Genomic DNA, 20,180 nt, shown 5'->3' on the forward strand with positions numbered 1-20,180 from the left:
CTTGGGTTCAGATTCCAAATTGGAGGAAGGCCAATTCTGACAGCATCAGAAAAGATCCGGCAGGTGTGGATTGGGATAGGTTGTTTTCTGGCAAAGGAATACTTGGTGTGTGGGAGACCTTCAAAAATAAGATGTTGGGAATACAGTGTTTGTATGTTCCTGTAGAATGAAAGGCAATTGATTTTCAAGAGATATTGAGGACCTCGTTACGAAAGTGGTGCAGAGCAAGGAAAAAAATAGGTGCTTGAGAAGTATAAGAAATGCAAGAGAACACTTAAGAGGGAAATCAAGAGGGCTAAGGGAAGTCATGAGATTGATCTGGGAGACAAGGTAGAGAAAAATCTCAAGGGCTTCTACAGTAATCTTAAGAGCAAAAGGATAGCAAAAGACAAAATTGGTCCACTTAAAGATCAGTGTGGTCATCTACTGTGTGCATGAAGCTGAAAGAGATGGTGAGATGATGAGATCTTAAAATGGAGTTTTTGCATTTGTATTTATTCATGAGACGGACAGTCTATAGAACTGAGGCAAAACAGAAGAGGTAATGGACCGTATACTGATTACAGAAGAGGAGGTGCTTGCTGTCTTGAGGCTAGAGCAGATAAATCCCCAGGACTTGACAAGTTGCTTCCTTGGGAAGCTAGTGCAGAATTTATAGGGGCCCTAGCCAAGGTACTTGAAATGTCCTTAGTCATGGGTGAGGTGCTGCAGGATTGGAGGACAGTTAATGTTGTTCCGTTGTTCAAGAAAGGCTCTGAGAATTATAGGCCGGTGAGCCTACATCAGTAATGGTAAATTATTGGAAGGCATCATAAAGGACACGATATATCAATATTTGAATAGGCTGAGCCTGATTAGGGATAGTCAAGCAACACACATAAAAGTCGCTGGTGAACGCAGCAGGCCAGGCAGCATCTCTAGGAAGAGGTACAGTCGAAGTTTCGGGCTGAGGCCCTTCGTCAGGACTAACTGAAAGAAGAGCTAGTAAGAGACTTGAAAGTGGGAGGGGGAGGGGGAGATCCAAAATGATAGGAGAAGACAGGAGGGGGAGGGAAGGAGCCAAGAGCTGGCCAGTTGATTGGCAAAAGGAATATGAGAGATAGATGAAGGAAAGGCAGTGGATGCTGTCAACATTGATTTTAGCAAGGCCTTTGACAAAACCCTGCATGACAGGCTGATCAATGAGGCTCAGCTGCTTGACATTGAGGACGAGTTAGTAAACTGGATTCAATATTTTCATCATCTAAACGAAAGGATACTGAGGAGTGTGGCAGAAAAGAGAGATCTGGGAATACAGATCCATAATTTTTTGAAAGTGGTATCACAGGTAGATGGGGTCATAAAGAGAGCTTTTGGCATATTAGCCTTCATTATCAGAGTATTGACTATTGGGGTTGGGATGTTGAAGATCTATAAAACTTTAGTAAGGCCAAATTTGGGAGTATTGTGTGCAGTTCTGGTCACCTGCCAACAGGAAACGTATCAATTAACTTGAAAGAGTACAGAGAAAATTTACGAAGTTGTTGCTGGAACTTGAGGACATGAATTACATAGGGAAAGGTTGACTAAGTTAGGACATAATTCCCTGGAGAGTAGGAGAATGAGCAAAGATTTGATAGAGGTATACAAAATTGTAAGAGGTCTAGATATAGTAAATGCAAGTAGGTTTTATGCACTGAGGTTGGGTGAGAATAGAACTAAAGGTCATTGGTTAGAGGCCAGAGGTGAAATAGTTAAGGGGAACATAAGGGGGAACGACTTCTCTGAGACGGTGGTGCAAGTGTAGAACAAGTTACCAGTGGATGTGGGTTGCAACATTTAAGATAAGCTTGAATAAGTACATGGATGGGAGGAGTATGGAGGGCTATGGTTCAGGTGTGGGTTGATGAAACTAGGCAGAATTACAGGTTGGTATGGACTACAGGTGCTGTAGTGCTCGATGATTCTAAAACTATACTGAATATCCACCATCTATCCTTAGGCATTTTGAGTAGAATCTTAAAACACATTATGTTACTGAGTAACACACATCAAAGTTGCTGGTGAACGCAGCAGGCCAGGCAGCATCTCTAGGAAGAGGTGCAGTCGACATTTCAGGCCGAGACCTTTCGTCAGGACTAACTGAAGGAAGAGTGAGTAAGAAACTTTCAAATCTCTTGCTCACTCTTCCTTCAGTTAGTCCTGACGAAGGGTCTCGGCCTGAAACGTCGACTGCACCTCTTCCTAGAGATGCTGCCTGACCTGCTGCGTTCACCAGCAACTTTGATGTGTGTTGCTTGAATTTCCAGCGTCTGCAGAATTCCTGTTGTTTATGTTACTGAGTGCTCTCTTGCATCACACTTAATTCCTTGGATTCAAACCTGACCCCATTCTGCCATGTGAAGTACAGTCCGAACAATACATCTACTTCATGAAGAGGAAGAAAATTACACCAAACAATCCCCCTTTCCAACTCTCACCTTCTGTTAGTAATTCTCCATTAACTGAAAACCAATGAAACTATTTCACTCTAATCACTTCCACCTTTTAATTTGTACCCTAAAATATTGAAGCAGAAACCCACCATTACTTAAAATTCCTCCTGCTTTGGCAGCCCCAACATATACTGTATTTCTGCACCAGAACACCGCAAGACCATAAGACAAAGACAAAGGAGCAGAAGTCAGCCATTCGGCCCATCGTGTCTGCTCCACCATTTTATCATGAACTGATCCATTCTCCCATTTAGTCCCACTCCCCCACCTTCTCACCATAATCTTTGATGCCCTGGTTACTCAGAAACCTATCAATCTCTGCTCTCTCTCTCTCTTCCCCTCCCCTTCTCTCTCTTCCCCTCCCCACTCTCTCCCTCGGAAGGAAGAAAGGAAGGAAGAAACCTTTCAATCTCTGCCTTAAATACACCCAATGACTTGGCCTCCACTGCCGCCCATGGCAACAAATTCCATAGATTCACCACCCTCTGGCTAAAAAAATTTCTTCACATCTCTGTTCTGAATGGGCGCCCTTCAATCCTTAAGTCATGCCCTCTCGTACTAGACTCCCCCATCATGGTAAACAACTTTGCCACATCCACTCTGTCCATGCCTTTCAACATTTGAAATGTTTTTATGAGGTCCCCCCTCATTCTTCTAAACTCTAAGGAATATAGGCCAAGAGCGGACAAACATTCCTCATATGTTAACCCTCTCATTCCTGGAATCATTTTAGTGAATCTTCTCTGTACCCTCTCTGACGTCAGCACATCCTTTCTTAAATAAGGAGCCCAATACTACCCACAGTACTCCAAGTGAGGCCTTATAGAGCCTCAACATCACATCCCTGCTCCTATACTCTATTCCTCTAGAAATGAATGCCAACATTACATTCACCTTCTTCACCACCACTTTCACTACCAACACCAAACATAATAAAACATTATTTGGAGTATTTGCCACAGAACAATTATTGGTTGACTTAAGACCAAAAAGATTTTCTTACTTTCTTGGGAAGGCAGAATCCCAGTAAATGCTCCCCTTTGGCCTCTGCTGCTGCTGCTCGGATGTCTCTGTGTAGATCATCCACAAGTGATAACTGGCTTCCAGCATCCAACTTCTGATACATGAGAAAGAAAAAGATAGAAGTATTACGTTTGTTGGGAGATCTTTGCATCCAAATCAGTATTCTAAAAATACAGTTTCATCATATCTATTGTAATTTCACTTTTAAATAAACTAGATAATGAATTACTTGGCAAATCCATCAGCGACCTATTGGGTCTGACCCAGAGAACAGCGATAAGCCCTGAACAGTAACAGGGCCTCAAATGAAGCAGAGCAGAAACCACTTCACTGACAGATCTGGTAAAAAGCAAACCGTGTCACCACCTTTGATGTCTTTCAAAGTTGCCTGGGATTTTATATTGTCTTTGACAATTTGAAAAACCATCTTAAAAGCAACTAATTGCAAAAAATTGAAACATTCTAGAATTTAAAAACACATAAAATTAATTAATTATATACTATACATAATGTAGATATATACATAGTATATACTTTTACATACTATATATACACAAGAGTACAATGTAGTGAAACAAATAACATCAACTAATGATCTCTTCCTGCTGCTGCCATCAGGAAGGTGGCACAGGACCCTCAGGACACGCACCACTAGGTTCAGGAACAGTTATTACTCATCAGGCTCCCAAACCAGAGGGGTAACTCACTTGCTCCATCACTAAACTGCTCCCATAGCCTATGGGCTCTCTTTCCAAGGACTCTTCAAGTTATATTCTCGATATTTATTTATTTATTTCTATTGTTATTATTTTTCTTTCTTTTCATATTTGCAGAGTTTATTGCCTTTTGCACACTGATTGTCCACCCTGTTGGTGCTCTCTTTCATGACTCTATTCTGGTTATTGGATTTATTGAGTATGTCCACAAGAAAATGAATCTCAGGATTATTTGTGGTGATATATATGTACATTGATAATAAATTTACTTTGAACTTTGAATAAACTGCATAAAATTAATCAAGAATTGTGTACTAGAGCACAGAGTGCAATGTATTGAAACCTATAACGTCAACTAATGGGGAATAACTTCAGGATTTCCACATAATTGTGGAAGTGTGGAAGTCTTGGATCTTCAATTTTGGGACTTTGTTCAGAACTACAGACATTTACCAGTAAAGTCTGACTTACTGCCTGAAGGCAGATGAAAAATTCTTAATCAAGGCTACCCACTGCAAAGCTTCAGTGCTATTTAAGCAACACAGCACTCAGCAGGGAATCCCACCCTGCAGGCACACACACACATACAGATACATACAATACCTTGGTTATTGCATTTAGAGCATCCCAACTCTCATTCAGGACAGTCGTATCAGAGTCATTGAGCAACCTGATCAAGCCAGACATCAAGTTCCTGACATGGGCAAAGTAATCAGCCTTGGTCTTCGAGCAGTAAATATTGATAATTGTCGCTGCAGCTTTGCGCATTCCAACCTCTGAACTCCTCGTTGCTTCTAGGAGGTCCTCTAGAATGACTCTTTGACCAACCTCATCTCCCACAGACAAGATTACTGTCTGACAGTTGGCCAGCTCCTGCAGAAAAGGGAAATCTCAGTGGTGCATGACTGAATGGTAAGAACGGCCACAGCACTGAAGGTAAAGGAGGATAGTGGTGGCTAACAGACAGTTGCACGTGGGATCTACAGTAACAGCAATGTGACATGTTAGAACAAAGTAGGTTGAAATATGGATGCAATATAACTGACATAACTTCATTTAAGATGTTAATATTTAGGATATGTGGCTGATTTTGAACTACTTAGGAACTTTAAAAACCTTTGCACTCACAGATACCCAATGAAAGAAAGGACCGTGCACTACGTTAAGGCAACTCGTATACTTATTCAATGACAACGATCAAAACTTCCATTAGAGCTCCTTTGCAGCATTTTTCCTGCAGATTCTCACCTCTTGTTCTTCATCAGTTCCCATCTTGTTCTTCAGCGCATTCATGACAGCAGGGAGGATCACATTGAGGTGGCGTGTGAGTGAATCACCTGCCACTGAAGACAGGAATGCTAGCACTTTTGTGTTTACCGGTGGCGTTATAAGCTAGAGAACAAAAAAAATTGCAGAGGGAATGAGAGCAACACCTATTTTTCTCATGCAAGATTCCAAATGAAATTACTAGTGATCTGTTGGGAAAAACTCGCAATGACAAGTCTGTGCCATTTTATATATCTACAGGATCTTTCCTTGGTTTTGGAATGCATTACTAGAAGGACGAGCTCTTACAAAGATCAAAGAACTGAAAGTGTAACTACTTTTCACTCTTCATAACTGCCTCCAATCTGCTAAATTCTGCCAGAGCCTTCTGTCCTTTTGTCAACCTTTAAAGGACACTTAAACACAAGAGATTCTGGAGATGCTGGAAATCCAGAGTAAAATTACAAAATGCTGGAGGAACTCAGCAGGTCAGGCAGCATCTATGGAAAGGAACAAGTCAATGATTCGGACCAAGACCTTTCATCAGGACAGATTCGGAGGTCCTGATAGAAGGGACTCAGTCCGAAACATCAACTTTGCAAACCTTTCATTTTGTCCTATACTCAGTGGTCTTATGATTTGCTGTATGGCTGGATTTCTCTCATGCTGAACTCATGTTCGACATACCTTTGGCACTAGGTAGGGAAGAACAACTCGACTCTTTACTCCCATCACTTGCTTCAATCCATCCAGGGCAAATTCAGCCATTTCCACTCCATTCTGCAATGGACAGAATAACCAATGATACTGGTTCATTCCCAACCAAACTCGTAAACGCGTATCTATTTGCATTTATATACAAATCATCTCAAATAATTTACAAAATACAGCACTCAACCACATATGGAAGAGAAAGGCTTAAAACAGGGCTTAAGAAGAGGGGTAGAATCACCAAGGGAACAAATTCCAAAGCTTATGCAAAAGTATAAACACATCTTCATCTGCACTTCCCCTGCTCCAACACTTACAAGTTGCTCCAGAAGGAATGGAAGAATATCTTCAAGGGCCTGATGCCCAATTGTTGAGTGAAGCTGTTCAAACGTCTTTGAAGCAGCTTCTCGGACTTCTTCGAGGGGGTCGCAGAGAGCTTTCCGCACGGTGGGAACAAGCGACTCAGAGAAAACAAGTACCTAGTGGGAGAGGAGAGAAATAGTCAGAATCAGTAATATTCTATATCGCATGATTGAATAATAAATATCAGATCTTGGAATTTTCAGAAATAACATAAATGACTATCAGTTGAAGGAATGAGAGCTGTACCCAAGAGGAAAACATGACCATATCAGCTAACAAGGGAAGTTGGACTGACAGCAATGAAGAGAAAGCAAGATTATCTTGTGCATTCTAATGTATAATTATCCATTACTTGCAGAGATGAACAGGATGTGGTTTTTTTTGTTTTCTTCCAAATCCCAGTGGCCGGCTGGTAGCGCAATGACATCAGCGCCGGGCTCTGGAGCGAAGGCTCCCGAGTTCAAATCCAAGTCGTCCCCCCACCCCCACCGAGCATGCTTTCCATCCGTGCCGGGTTGAGCGTCGAGCTAGCCACTCGGCCTCGTAAAAAAAAAGGGTCCAGTCAGGAACGTTCATATCGTGACCCAGTTAATCCGAAAGGAGACCAATCCTGACACCACGCGCCAGACAAGAATGGCTGACTGTCTGGTGCGACATACTGAAAAAAATTTTTAAAAAACCAAATCCCCACAAGAATTGTTCAACTATTTGCTCACCTCACAAAATCAAATCTGCATTCACAGTAATGCAGAAAAGGCGGTTATTCCAAAGTAGAGACTGGTGTGAAGAAGTGATGACTTTAATTAAAGAACATGGTTAAGGTCAGGTGCAGCCACACACCTGTGCCACAATGAAGACCACTTTTATCACCCAGGTCATTAACTGCTGAAATCCTCAACTATCCTTTGAATCATCTCCAGATTTAACCCTTCCCTTGTTAGTGTCCATGCTTTTAGCCTCAAGGTCTCAAACTCCAGAATTCTCAGCCCCACTTTCTACCTTTAATACTCCTCAAATCTACCTCTTTGACTCAAGCTTCATTTGACTGTCCAAAACTTTGAATGATAGAAAATCTCTCCCTCACAAGGCAGCGGAAGGAGTCTTTGAATATTTTTAAGGCAGAGGTAGACAGATATTTGATGAGCAAGGCCTCTGGAAGTAGATGAGAATTGAGAGTTGCAGTCAGATCACCAGTGATCCAATTTAAGTTGTGGAGCAGTCTCAAGGAGCCAAGTGGCTTACTCTTGCTGCTAATACTTGTGCCTCACTTTAATACATCTGTTAGATAATCCTGTCAGGATCCTTGGGAATTTTGCTGTGCTGTCATTCCTACAGAAATACAAATCTTTATTGCAATTGAGCAGATCAGTAGTTGTATACACATTGAGATGAATGGGAGATCATCTGAATTGCTGGGAATTTGAAAGTGCAACTGTTCAGAAATTTAGCAGAAACCTTTCCTCCAGCACTGGAAGGAAAGGTCTGGCCTTCAGAAAGGAATGGGGATGATTGACACAGGAAAACAATAAAAATAAACAATAACAGAACATGAATTGCTATGTCCAGAGGCAGTCGTGAATATAGGCAGTCTGAGGGAGAGATTCATGAGAAGGGAAGGCCAAGTTGAAGTAGAAATTAAAACTAGGGCAAGTATGGCTAAATGCAAAATTTGAGGGTGATGTCATTACCCTTGCTCCATTTTCACTGAAGTTCAATTAAAGTTTATCAGCTGAGTCAACAGTTTAGCTTCTATTTACTGATGTACAAAACCCTCTCCCCAGAGGAACCATAGTGCCTCCCACCCACCCTGTGGGAGCCCTCTGGGTCCATCCTGCCCCTTCATTTTAACAACCACCATGGACTGGCTAGGGAGAGCAATGATTCAAACTCAATATGACATGATATACTCACCGCATCTTTGCTGGTGGATTTCATGATCTCACTGAGACCGATACAAACACCCTGCCTTTCATCGCTCTTCTCTGATTTTAAACCTGCTTCCAGGATTGGAATAATTTCTGGCAAAATCTTCTCCCCAAGTTTTCGTACAAGATCACCCAACGTTCTTGCCGCAATCTGCAGGTGGAAGATGAATCACTTGTTAATAAAAACCCTTCCAGATTTCAGAATTCATGAGAGTTTTGAGGTGATCAAAGCCTCCACATGAACCATATTACACAGTACGGTGTAGCACCTCTGAACACAACCTTTCTTTGGTTTGTCTCATTTGTTCGAATAATTTGATATCTGAGTGATTTCTTTTTACAGCTATAAAGGTTTCATCATCTATAGCAATCTAATTATCAAACTAGCTTAAGGAAATTTGTAATGCAAACTGCACTGATCAGAATCAACTTGGAAAAGTCCAAAATCCAACAATGGGAATGGTATTGGTATCTGAACATCCAATTGTCACATCCCTGGAGATGCATAACTAAGTAGCTGCTATGAAATAGCAAAAAGCAGCACATGGTAATAGGAACATCAGAACTTGGCCCATTTGCCTTTGAACACTGACCACATTGCTAAATGGTATTTTTGCTCAAATCTGGAAAACATTCAATAAAGGTGAAGAGGATTGATCACACAATGAGCTTGGCTTAAATATTTGCAACATGAGTCATTTTACCATTTTATCATGGACCAAGTGTTATATGACAGCTGGTGTAACCTCATTCAAACTATCACCTTTGCCAGCAGATCCAACCTCCTCAGTACAAAACTAACAAAATTATAGCCCTGTTAACAGTTCAGCACCATAAATGCACAATTTTGAAGCACACTTGAACTGAAGGCAACAGTTGCTAGTGGTGATTGCTTTGTGATTTATGCAAGGTTGCCTGTTACTCAGTAGCACATCACACATACACTTAATGACCACTTTATTTGATACAGGAGAGGAAACCAGTGTGGTTTCCTGCTGATGTAGCAAATCTACTTCAAGGTTCAATGTGTTATGCACAGCACTATAGTAACTGATGGTTATTTGAGTTACTGTTGCCTTCCTATCAGCTTGAACCAGTCCAGCCTTCTCTGATCTTCCTCATTAACAAAGTGTTTTCATCCACTGAATATTTTTTGTTCTTTGTACCATTTCCTGTAAACTTCAGGGATCATTGTGCATGAAAATTCCAGGAGATCAGCCGTTTCCAAAATACTCAAACTACCCCGTCTAGCACCAACAATTATTCCATAAGATATAGGAGCAGAATTAGGCCCATCAAGTCTACTCCACCATCCAATCATGACTGATCGTTTTTCTCCCACCCCTCAGCCTTCTCCCCATAACCTTGGATGCCATATTCAATCAAGAACGCATCAAGCTCTGCCTTAACTACACCCAAGGACCTGGCCTCCACAGCTGCCTGTGGTAACAAATCCCATAAATTCACCACCAAGGGCTAAAGAAATGTCTCCACATCTGTTTCCAATGGACACCCCTCTATCCTGAGGCTGTGCCCTCTTGTCCTAGACTCCCCCACCATGGGAAACATCCTTTTCACATCTACTCTGACTAGACCTTTCAACATTCGAAAGGTTTCAATGAGACCCCCCCCATCCTTCTAAATTTCAGTACAGACCCAAATCTATTAAACGTTCCTCGTATATTAACCCATTCATTCCTGGAATCATCTTTGTGAACTTCCTCTGAACCCTCTCCAATGCCAGCAGATCTTTTCTTAGATGAGGAGCCCAAAACTGTTCATGATACTGGTGAGGCCTCATCTTGAGTGCCTTATAAAGCCTCAGCATCACATCCTTGCTCTTGTATTCGTGAAATGAATGCCTACATTGCATTTGCTTTCCTCACCACTGACTCTACCTGCAAATTAACTTTTAGGGTGTTCTGCACAAGGATTCCCACGTCCCTTTGCATCTCGGATTTTTGGATTTGTTCCTCGTTTAGATAATAGTTTGCACATTGATTTCTACTATCAAAGTACATGACCATGCATTTTCCAACATTCTATTTCATTTCCCACTTTCTTGCCCATTCTCCTAATCTGTCTTAAGTCCTTCTGCAGCCTGCTTGTTTCCACAATGCTACCTGCCCCTCCACCAATCTTTGTATCATCTACAAACTTGGCAACAAAGCCATCTATTCCATCATCTAAATCATTGATCATCTAAATCACCACTAGTCACTGGCAGCAAACCAGAAAAGAATCCTTTTATTCCCACTTGTTGCCTCCTATCAATCAGCCAATGCTCTAATCATGCTAGTAACTTTTCTGTAATACCATGGGCTCTTAACTTGGTAAGCAGCTTCATGTGTGGCACCTTCTGAAAGTCCAAATATACAAAATCCACTGCATCCCCTTTATCTATTCTACTTGTAAGCTCCTCAAAGAACCCCAACAGGTTAGTCAGGCAGGATTTTTCCCTTGCTGACTTTGTCCTATCTTGTCCTGTGTCGCCAAGTACTCCAAAACCTCATCCTTAACAATTGATTCCAACATCTTCCCAACCATTGAGGTCAGGCTAACTGGTCTATAATTTCCTTTCTGCTGCCATCTTCTTTTCTTGAAGAGTGGAGTGACATTTGCAATTTTCCAGTCCTCTGGCACCATGCCAGAGTCCAATGATTTTTGAAAGATCATTTCTAATGCTGCCACAATCTCTACCACTAGGGTGCAGCTCACCTGGTCTGGGTGACTTATGTACCCTTAGGTCTTTCAGCTTTTTGAGCACCTTCTCCTTTGTAATAGTAACTGCACTCACCTTTCTTCCCTCACACCCTTCAACACCTGGAACACTGCTAGTGTCTTCCACTGTGAAGACTAATGCAAAATACTTATTTAATTCATCAACTATCTCCTTGTCTCCCAATATTATTATTTCTGCGGCCTCATTTTCTAGCGGTCCTACACCCACTCTCATCTCTCTTTTATATTTTACATACTTGAAAAAGTTTTTACTATCCATTTTTATATTGTTTGCTAGCTTTCTTTCATCTTTTATCTTTTCTCTCCTAATGATTTTTTAGTTGCTCTCCGAAGGGTTTTAAAAGCTTTCCACTCCTCTGTCTTCCTGCTAGTTTTTGCTTTGTTGAGTGCCTTCTCTTTTGCTTTTACATTAGCTTTGACTTCCCTTGTCAGCCACCGTTGTACTATTTTGCCATTTGAGTATTTCTTCGATTTTGGAATACATATATCCTCATTTTTCCAAGAAACGCACGTCATTGCTGCTCTGCTGTCATCCCTGCTAGCAGCTCCTTCCAATTTACTTTGGCCAACTCCTCTCTCATACAACTGTAATTTCCTTTACTCCACTGAAGCACTGCTACGTCAGACTTTACTTTTTCCCTATCAAATTTCAAGTTGAACTCAATTATATTGTGATCACTGCTTCCTAAGGGTTCTTCTACCTCGAACTTCTTAATTACCTCCGGTTCATTACATAGCACCCAATCCAATATAGCTGATCCCCCTAGTAGACTCAACAACAAACTCCTCTAAAAAGCCATCTTGTAGGCACTCAATAACTCACTCTTGAGATTCATTATCAACCTGATTTTCCCCAATTGAACTGCATGTTGAAATTTCCCTTTTGACTCTAATCTGGCTACTGTTCGGAGGCCAGTATATAACTGCCATCAGGGTCCTTTTACCCTTGCAGTTTCTTAACTCACCCACAAGGATTCAATATCTTCCGATCCTATGTCACTTATTTCTACTGATTTGATGCCATTCTTTACCAGTAGAGTCACACCACCCCTCTGCCTACCTTCCTATCTCTCCGATACAATGTGTAACCTTGGACATTCAGCTCCCAACTACAATCATCCTTCAGCCACGATTCTGTGATGACAACATTATACCTGACAATCTGTATTTGTACAACAGATCATCCACCTTATTTCTTGTATCCCATGCTTTGAGATATAACACTTTGAGTGCTGCATTTGCTACCCTTTTTGATTCCCTATTGCAATGATAGTCACCCTGCTGGCTGCTATTTTGTCCTGCCCTCCTTGACAGTCTGAATGTATGCTATATTTGCTTTTTTACCATCTGTTGGACCCCGAGTCCCTTTACTCCGGTACCCATCTCCCTGCCAAATCAATTTAAAACCTCTCCAGCAGCTCTAACAAACCTGCCTGCTAGAATATTGGTCGCACTTGAGTTCAGGTGCAGCCCGTCACTTTTGTCCAAGTCGTGTCTCCCCCAGAAGAGATCCCAATGATTTAAGAACCTGAAGCCCAGTTCCCTGCACCAACCACTCATTAATCGGCCAGTCATTCTGTTTCTACCCTCACTGACACGTGGCACAGGCAGCAATCCAGAAATTACTACCCTGGAGGTCCCGCTTCTCAGGCTTCTGCCTGGCTCTCTACATTCTCTTTTCAGGATCTCTTTGCTTTTCCTTCCTATGCCATTGGTACCAATATATATCAAGACATCTGACTGCTCTCCCTCCCCCTCCAGAATGCTGTGGACACGATCCACGATGTCCCTGACCCTGGCACCTGGGAGGCAACATACCATTTATGTGTCCAAGGTCAAAATCACTTAAATCACATTTCTTCCCCATTCTGATGTTGGGTCTGAACTACAACTGAATCTCTTGACCATGTCTGCATGCTTTTATGCACTGATTTGCTGATGAGATAAGGAGCAGGTGAATAGGCGTATCTAATAAAGTTGCCACTGAGTGTATATTGGTTTATTTCATCTTGCCTTACTGGAACACCAGTATGTAAAGTGTTATAATTTTGTCACATTCCTCCTGCCAAAACTCCAACATGATGCATGTTGAAGACTCGCTGAGCAGCAGGGGAACCTCCTCTGGTAGTTCATTTACAACTCTCGGATTTTTGCTTCCATCCCACCCCTCCCCCCACCCAAACTGTTGAGAGCCTTTTCTTCTAGCGTTCTCTTTCTCTTACTACACTGCCCAATAGGTACATTTTGTCTCACTACTTGTCAGACAAGATTTGTCCCTCTTTAGAACATAGAACAGCACAGCCCACTACAGTACAGGCCCTTTGGCCCACAACGCTGTGCTGACCTTATACCTTGCTCTATGATCAATCTAACCCTTCCCTGTTGCAAATCCCTCCATTTTCCTATAATCTATGTGCCTATTTGTCTCCATAATCAAATATCTATCTCATCCTTGAATATATTTAACGGTCTATTATCTGTCTAAAATACAGAATTGCAAAGAATCACACTTGCAAAGAGCATGTGAAGATGTACGGAAAGAGTTAATTTGATTCCTCCTTGATACATGCTGAAATAAAATGGATGTTTGTAAGACAAAATGTTGTTAGCCTCAAAGTGGGAATGTTTTGACGAAAAGAGTACCAGTCTACAGCCCTGAGAGTAGATGATGATGAATACATGTTTGGGGAAGGTAAGATCATGTGCAGGAACTAAATTGTAGCTTATCACAGGAATGTACTAGTTTAACATAGAACACAGAAATCTACAGCACATTACAGCCCCTTCAGCCTACGTTGTGTGACCATGTAACCTACTCTACAGACTGCCTAGAATTTCCCTAGTGCATAGCCCTCTATTTTTCTAAGTTCCACGTACCTATCTAAGAGGCTCTTAAAAGACCCTATTGTATCTGCTTCCATCACCACCGCCGGCAGTGCAATCCACGCAGCCATCAGTCTCTGTGTGAAAAACTTAACCCTGACGTCCCCTCAGTACCTATTTCCAAGCACCTTAAAACTATGCCCCCTTGTGTTAGCCATTTCAGCCCTTGGAAAAAGTCTCTGACTATCCACACAATCAATGCCTCTCATCATCTTATACACCTCTATCAGGTCACCTCTCATCCTCCGTCGCTCCAAGGAGAAACGGCCAAGTACATTCAATTTATTCTCATAAGGTACACCCTCTAATCCAGGCAACATCCTTGTAAATCTCCTCTGCACTCTCCCTATAGGATCTATATCCTTCCTGTAATGAGGTGACCAGAACTGAACACAGTACTTCAAGTTTAAGGAGTTTGTGAAATCTGGTTTCTTGCGTCATTGTGCAGATCAGATTAAGTGGACGATAAGTATTAGTTTACTTTCTGTACTAGTATCTCATTAAACATAAGGTATAGGTAAGCCTGCCGACTGGTGGCGTACTGGCATCAGCACTAGACTTCGGGGCGAGAGGTCCTGAGTTCGAATCCAGCCGGCTCCATCCGTGCTGGGTTAAGAGCTGGTAATCTCTTTAAAAAAAAAACTCACCTGGCAGAAGGCAATGGCAAACCACTGCTGTAACTTGCTGTAACTTGCCACGTACATGATTTCCCAATATGTCAAAGTGGCGTGGAGGGAAATCGTCCGCCAACTGGAAAATTCCAGATGCAACGTACCGACAATGATAGATAAGCCTAGTAATTTCTAAGGTAGGGACATGTTCGGCACAACTTTGTGGACCGAAGGGCCTGTACTGTGCTGTAGGTTTTCTATGTTTCTATATGTTTTTCTTTCTGTAATCTATGTCTTATATAACTTTAATAAAGCGATTTCTTGTGGTTTAACATGTATACAATGCCTCCTTTACAAACACCTCATCCTGCCAAATCAGATAAGAATACAGAACAAATTTTACAAGCTGCAGAAGGGGATAAAAGTTTCTCAATGTCTCAAATGGGCAATTGTTTCATCTGAATCCATGCTCCCAAGTTTTAGGATTCTCCTATGGTGGGAAATAGCCTGAAAAGACCCTCAGAATTTTGCAGTTCAGTAAGATCATTTCATATTCTTCTTCATCTCTAATGAGCAAAGGTCCTATTTGCTCAACTTTTCTTGATAAAGCAACTGCTTCATCCCAGGAATCAATCAAGCAAACTTTCTCTGCACTGTCACTTACACATGTATATCAGAGATCAAACTGTAGAGAGACAGGTATCCTTTGCACCACGGTCCATGTCAACTACCAACTGCCATTTACACTAAACTTACATTCATTCCACTTTTATTCACCCCATGTTTAATCAACTCTCTCCAGATTCTACCACTCACATAGAGCAGGGGTCATTTACAGTAGCCAATTAACCTACTGTAAATCAGAGCACCTAAGCAAACTCGTACATTCACAAGGAGAACATGCATTCAGTACCAGAGGTCAGGATTGAACGTGGGCCTTTGGTGCTATGAGGCAGCAGCTGAACTAGCTGCGCCACTGTGTGTCGTTCAACTTGCAGTGTTTCAGGTTTGGTTAAACTTGCGCCTTGTGCCCCATACAGTTACAACAAAATGTCCAGACATGCCCATCTTCTTAGTTGCTTGCTGGACTTGCATGCTAACTTTTGTGTTGTACATCAGCATGGACGTACGAAATGCAAATTGTGTTTGACAACTTCCCTATCAGTTTTCAGGATGTAACCGGATGATTGTATCTGAACATTTAGAAGACATTTGATTAAGTGGTTAGTGTGCAGACATTAGATTATAGGTGATATACTGCTGTGGGTACTCTCACTGCTCTACTCTCTCTACACCCAAGACTGTAGTTAGGCATAGCTCAAATACCATCCATAAATTTGCTGATGATACAACCATTGTTGGCAGAATTTCAGACGGTGACAAAAGGGCAACAGGAGTAAGATATACCAGTTAGTTGAGTGGTGTTGCAGGAATAACCTTACACTCAATGTCAGTAAGACCAAAGAGCTGATTGTGAACTTCAGAAACGGTAAGGTGAGGAAAAACAAACCAATCCTCATAAAGGGTTCAGAAGTGGAGAGAATGAGCAATTTCATGTTCCTGGGTGTCAATATTTCTGAGGACCTAACCTGGACGCAATATATTGATGTAGCTTTACGAAGGCAAGACAGTAGCGGTATTTTATTAAGAGTCTGAAGAGATTTGGTTTGTCAACTAAAACACACAAAAACTTTGGTAATTGTACCCTGGAGAGTGTTCTGACTGGCTGCATCACCATTTGGTATGGGTGGGTGGTGGTTTCTACTGTACAAGATCAAAGTAAGTTGCAAAAATGTGTAAAACTAGTCAGTTCCATCATGGGTACGTGTCTCCGGAGTATCCAAGACATCTTCAAGGAGCGGTGCCTTAGGAAGGCAGCATCCATCATGAAAGACCCCCACCACCCAAGACATGCCCACTTCACACTGTTACTGTCAGGAAGGAGCACAGAAGCCTGAAGGAACACACTCGGCTATTCAGGAATATAGGTGTCCCTCGCTTTTTGAACGTTCGCTTTACGAAACCTCACTGTTACGAAAAACCTACATTAGTTCCCTGTTTTCGCTAACAGAAGGTGTTTTCACTGTTACGAAAAAAGCAGCACACGAAAAAAATCAGCACGCGATAAAAGGCAGCGCGTGCCCCGAGCAGCCGCTCTCTCCCGGATTCCGAACTGCACTCTCGGCGGCACTGCTTAAACACATGCCTGTGAGCAGCCATTTGCAAGATGAGTTCTAAGGTATCGGAAAAGCCTAAAAGAGCTCGTAAGGGTGTTACACGAGTAAAATTAGACATAATTAAGCATTTCGATCATGGCGAACGAAGTAAGGACTAAGTGAGTTTGGCTTGTGGAAGCTGACGAAGATGATGTTGAAGAGGTTTTGGCATCCCATGACCAAGAACTGATAGGTGAAGAGCTGATGCAATTGGATGAGGAAAGGATAACAATCGAAACTGAATGAGTAATGATAAAGTACGACTTTAATTTTGAAAGGGTATGTCGGTTTAGGGGATATTTGCAGAATGGTTTGGGTGTTTACAAAGAACTGTATGATAGAAAAATGCACGAGGCTCAGCAGTTAAGCAAGCCTTCCACATTAGCCACAGCAGACGACGAACCTCGACCTTTGACATTGAGGCGGGCAGTCATAGGAGAAGATGAGCTGCCTGCTCTAATGGAAACAGACGACAAGATGACACCCCAGTATCCCACCACCCCAACACCCAGGCCGCGGACAGATACCGATTCGCGGAGAATGCAGCAGTAGCCGGGAGACACACAGCACATCTTTAAGAAAAAAGCCGAAATAAACATGCTAATTAATTAGGTGCCGCCCGACACGTAATTGTCGGCCCAGATCAGAGGCCACACAATCGGCAATCGGCACTGATCTGGGCCGACAATTATGTGCTGGGCGGCACCTAATTAATTAGCTTGCTTATTTCGGCTTTTTTCTTAAAGATGTGCTGGATGCGTCCCAGCTACCACTATACCACTGCATGCTTCGCGGCAATGTATCGCTTGGCGGCCTGGAGGGCAGGGGCCACTGCACCACACAAACTCCAACAAGTCTAACACACCATCATCAGTGTGCTCCGTGCTTTCCCAATTCCGGTAAGTGATACTACATAGTACACACATTATTTCTACCTTATATCGGCTGTGTATTTTTATGTGTTATTTGGTATGATTTGGCAGCTTCATAGCTTAAAGGTTACTGGAGAGCGCCTGCGCCGTGTTTTTGCCGACGGCGCTTGCGTGAGATTTTCACTATGGAGAACAGTTCAGGCAATGATTGTGGAAAAGTATTTCTACTTTATATAAGCTGTGTATTTATCATATCATTCCTGCTTTTACTGTATGTTACTGTTATTTTAGGTTTTATGTATTATTTGGCATGATTTGGTAGGTTATTTTTGGGTCTGCGAACGCTCACAAAATTTTCCCATATAAATAAATGGTAATTGCTTCTTTGCTTTACGACATTCCGACTTTCATAGGAATGCTCTACCTTCGGATGGCGGGGGAAACCTGTAGCTTCTTCCCCCATGCCATCAGAGTTCTAAATGGACATTAAACACATGAACATTACCTCACTACTTTTTTATTTATATTAGGCAGGAAATGGTGTTGGATAGACTGTTGGGTCTGAAGGCTGATAAGACCCCGGGATCTGATGGTCTGCATCCCAGGGTACTTAAGGAGGTGGCTTTAGAAACCGTGGATGCATTGGTAATCATTTTCCCATGTTCTATAGATTCAGGATCAGTTCTTGTGGATTGGAGGGTGACTAATGTTTTCCCTCTCTTCAAGAAGGGAGGAAGAGAGAAAACGGAATTATAGACAGGTTAGCCTGACGTCGGTGGTGGGAAAGATGCTGGAGTCAATTATAAAAGATGAAATTACGACACATCTGGATAGCAGTAACAGGATCGGTTCGAGTCAGCATGGATTTACAAAGGGGAAATCGTGCTTGACTAATCTTCTGGAATTTTTTGAGGATGTAACTATGAAAATGGACAAGGGAGAGCCAGTGGATGTAGTGTACCTGGACTTTCAGAAAGCCTTTGATAAAGTCCCACATAGGAGATTAGCGGGCAAAATTAGGGCACATGGTATTGGGGGCAGAGTACTGACATGGATTGAAAATTGGCTGGCTGACAGAAAACAAAGAGTAGCGATTAATGGGTCCCTTTCGGAATGGCAGGCGGTGACCAGTGGGGTACCGCAGGGTTCAGTGCTGGGACAGCAGCTGTTTACAATATATATTAATGATTTAGATGAGGGAATTAAAAGTAACATCAGCAAATTTGCCGATGACACAAAGCTGGGAGGCAGTGTGAAATGTGAGGAGGATGTTATGAGAATGCAGGGTGACTTGGACAGGCTGGGTGAGTGGGCAGATGCAGTTTAATGTGGATAAATGTGAGGTTATCCACTTTGGTGGTAAGAATGGGAAGGCAGATTATTATCTAAATGGAGTCAAGTTAGGAAAAGGGGAAGTACAACGAGGTCTAGGTGTTCTTGTACATCAGTCACTGAAAGCAAGCATGCAAGTACAACAGGCTGTAAAGAAAGCTAATGGCATGCTGGCCTTCATAACAAGGGGAATTGAGTATAAGAGCAAAGAGGTCCTTCTGCAGCTGTACAGGGCGTTGATGAGACTATACCTGGAGTACTGTGTGCAGTTTTGGTCTCCAAATTTGAGGAAGGACATTTTTGCTATTGAGGGAGTGCAGCGTAGGTTCACAAGGTTAATTCCCGGGATGGCGGGACTGTCATATGTTGAAAGATTGAAGCGACTGGGCTTGTATATTCTGGAATTTAGAAGGCAGAGAGGGGATCTTATTGAAACATATAAAATTACTAAGGAATTGGACACGCTGGAGGCAGGAAGCATGTTCCTGCTGATGGTTGAGTCCAGAACCAGAGGCCACAGTTTAAGAATAAGAGGTAGGCCATTTAGAACGGAGTGGAGGAAAAACTTTTTCACCCAGAGAGTGGTGGATCTATGGAATGCTCTGCCCCAGAAGGCTGTGGAGGCCAAGTCTCTGGATGCTTTCAAGAAAGAGATGGATAGAGCTCTAAAGATAGCGGAATCAAAGATTAAGGGGATAAGGCAGGAACTGGATACTGATTATGGATGATCAGCCATGATCACAGTGAATGGCGGTGCTGGCTCGACGGGCCAAATGGCCTACTCCTGCACATATTGTCTATTGTCTATTATTTCTGTTTTGCACTATTTATTTTAACTTAACTACTTAATAGACAAATATCAGCCATGATCTTATTGAATGGCGGAACAGGCTCAATGGGCCAGATGGCCTACTCCTGCTCCTATTTCTTATGTTCTTTTATATATATGTCTATCATATAACATATGTAATATATACTAATAACATATGCTGGTGATATTAAATCTGATTCCGAGGGGGTTTGGTTGTGAGGAAACAAAAAAGGAT

The 20,180-nt window shown here is 42.2% G+C and overlaps 1 protein-coding gene across 2 annotated transcripts in view; it reads right to left on the bottom strand.

The window, feature by feature from the left end:
- The window catches only part of gcn1 (GCN1 activator of EIF2AK4), a 178,227-nt gene that overhangs the window by 27,331 nt on the left and 130,716 nt on the right, over nucleotides 1-20,180 (bottom strand). For both annotated transcript variants that reach the window (XM_063040918.1, XM_063040917.1), the window contains 6 exons: nucleotides 8,465-8,629; nucleotides 6,508-6,669; nucleotides 6,167-6,259; nucleotides 5,462-5,605; nucleotides 4,817-5,086; nucleotides 3,478-3,591 (listed from right to left, as the gene is read on the bottom strand). In XM_063040918.1, the coding sequence (XP_062896988.1) occupies nucleotides 3,478-3,591; nucleotides 4,817-5,086; nucleotides 5,462-5,605; nucleotides 6,167-6,259; nucleotides 6,508-6,669; nucleotides 8,465-8,629 (948 nt within the window). The remainder of the gene's footprint in view (nucleotides 1-3,477; nucleotides 3,592-4,816; nucleotides 5,087-5,461; nucleotides 5,606-6,166; nucleotides 6,260-6,507; nucleotides 6,670-8,464; nucleotides 8,630-20,180) is intronic.

This window comes from Mobula hypostoma, chromosome 2 (assembly GCF_963921235.1).
Source record: "Mobula hypostoma chromosome 2, sMobHyp1.1, whole genome shotgun sequence".
NCBI classification, from domain to species: domain Eukaryota; kingdom Metazoa; phylum Chordata; class Chondrichthyes; order Myliobatiformes; family Myliobatidae; genus Mobula; species Mobula hypostoma.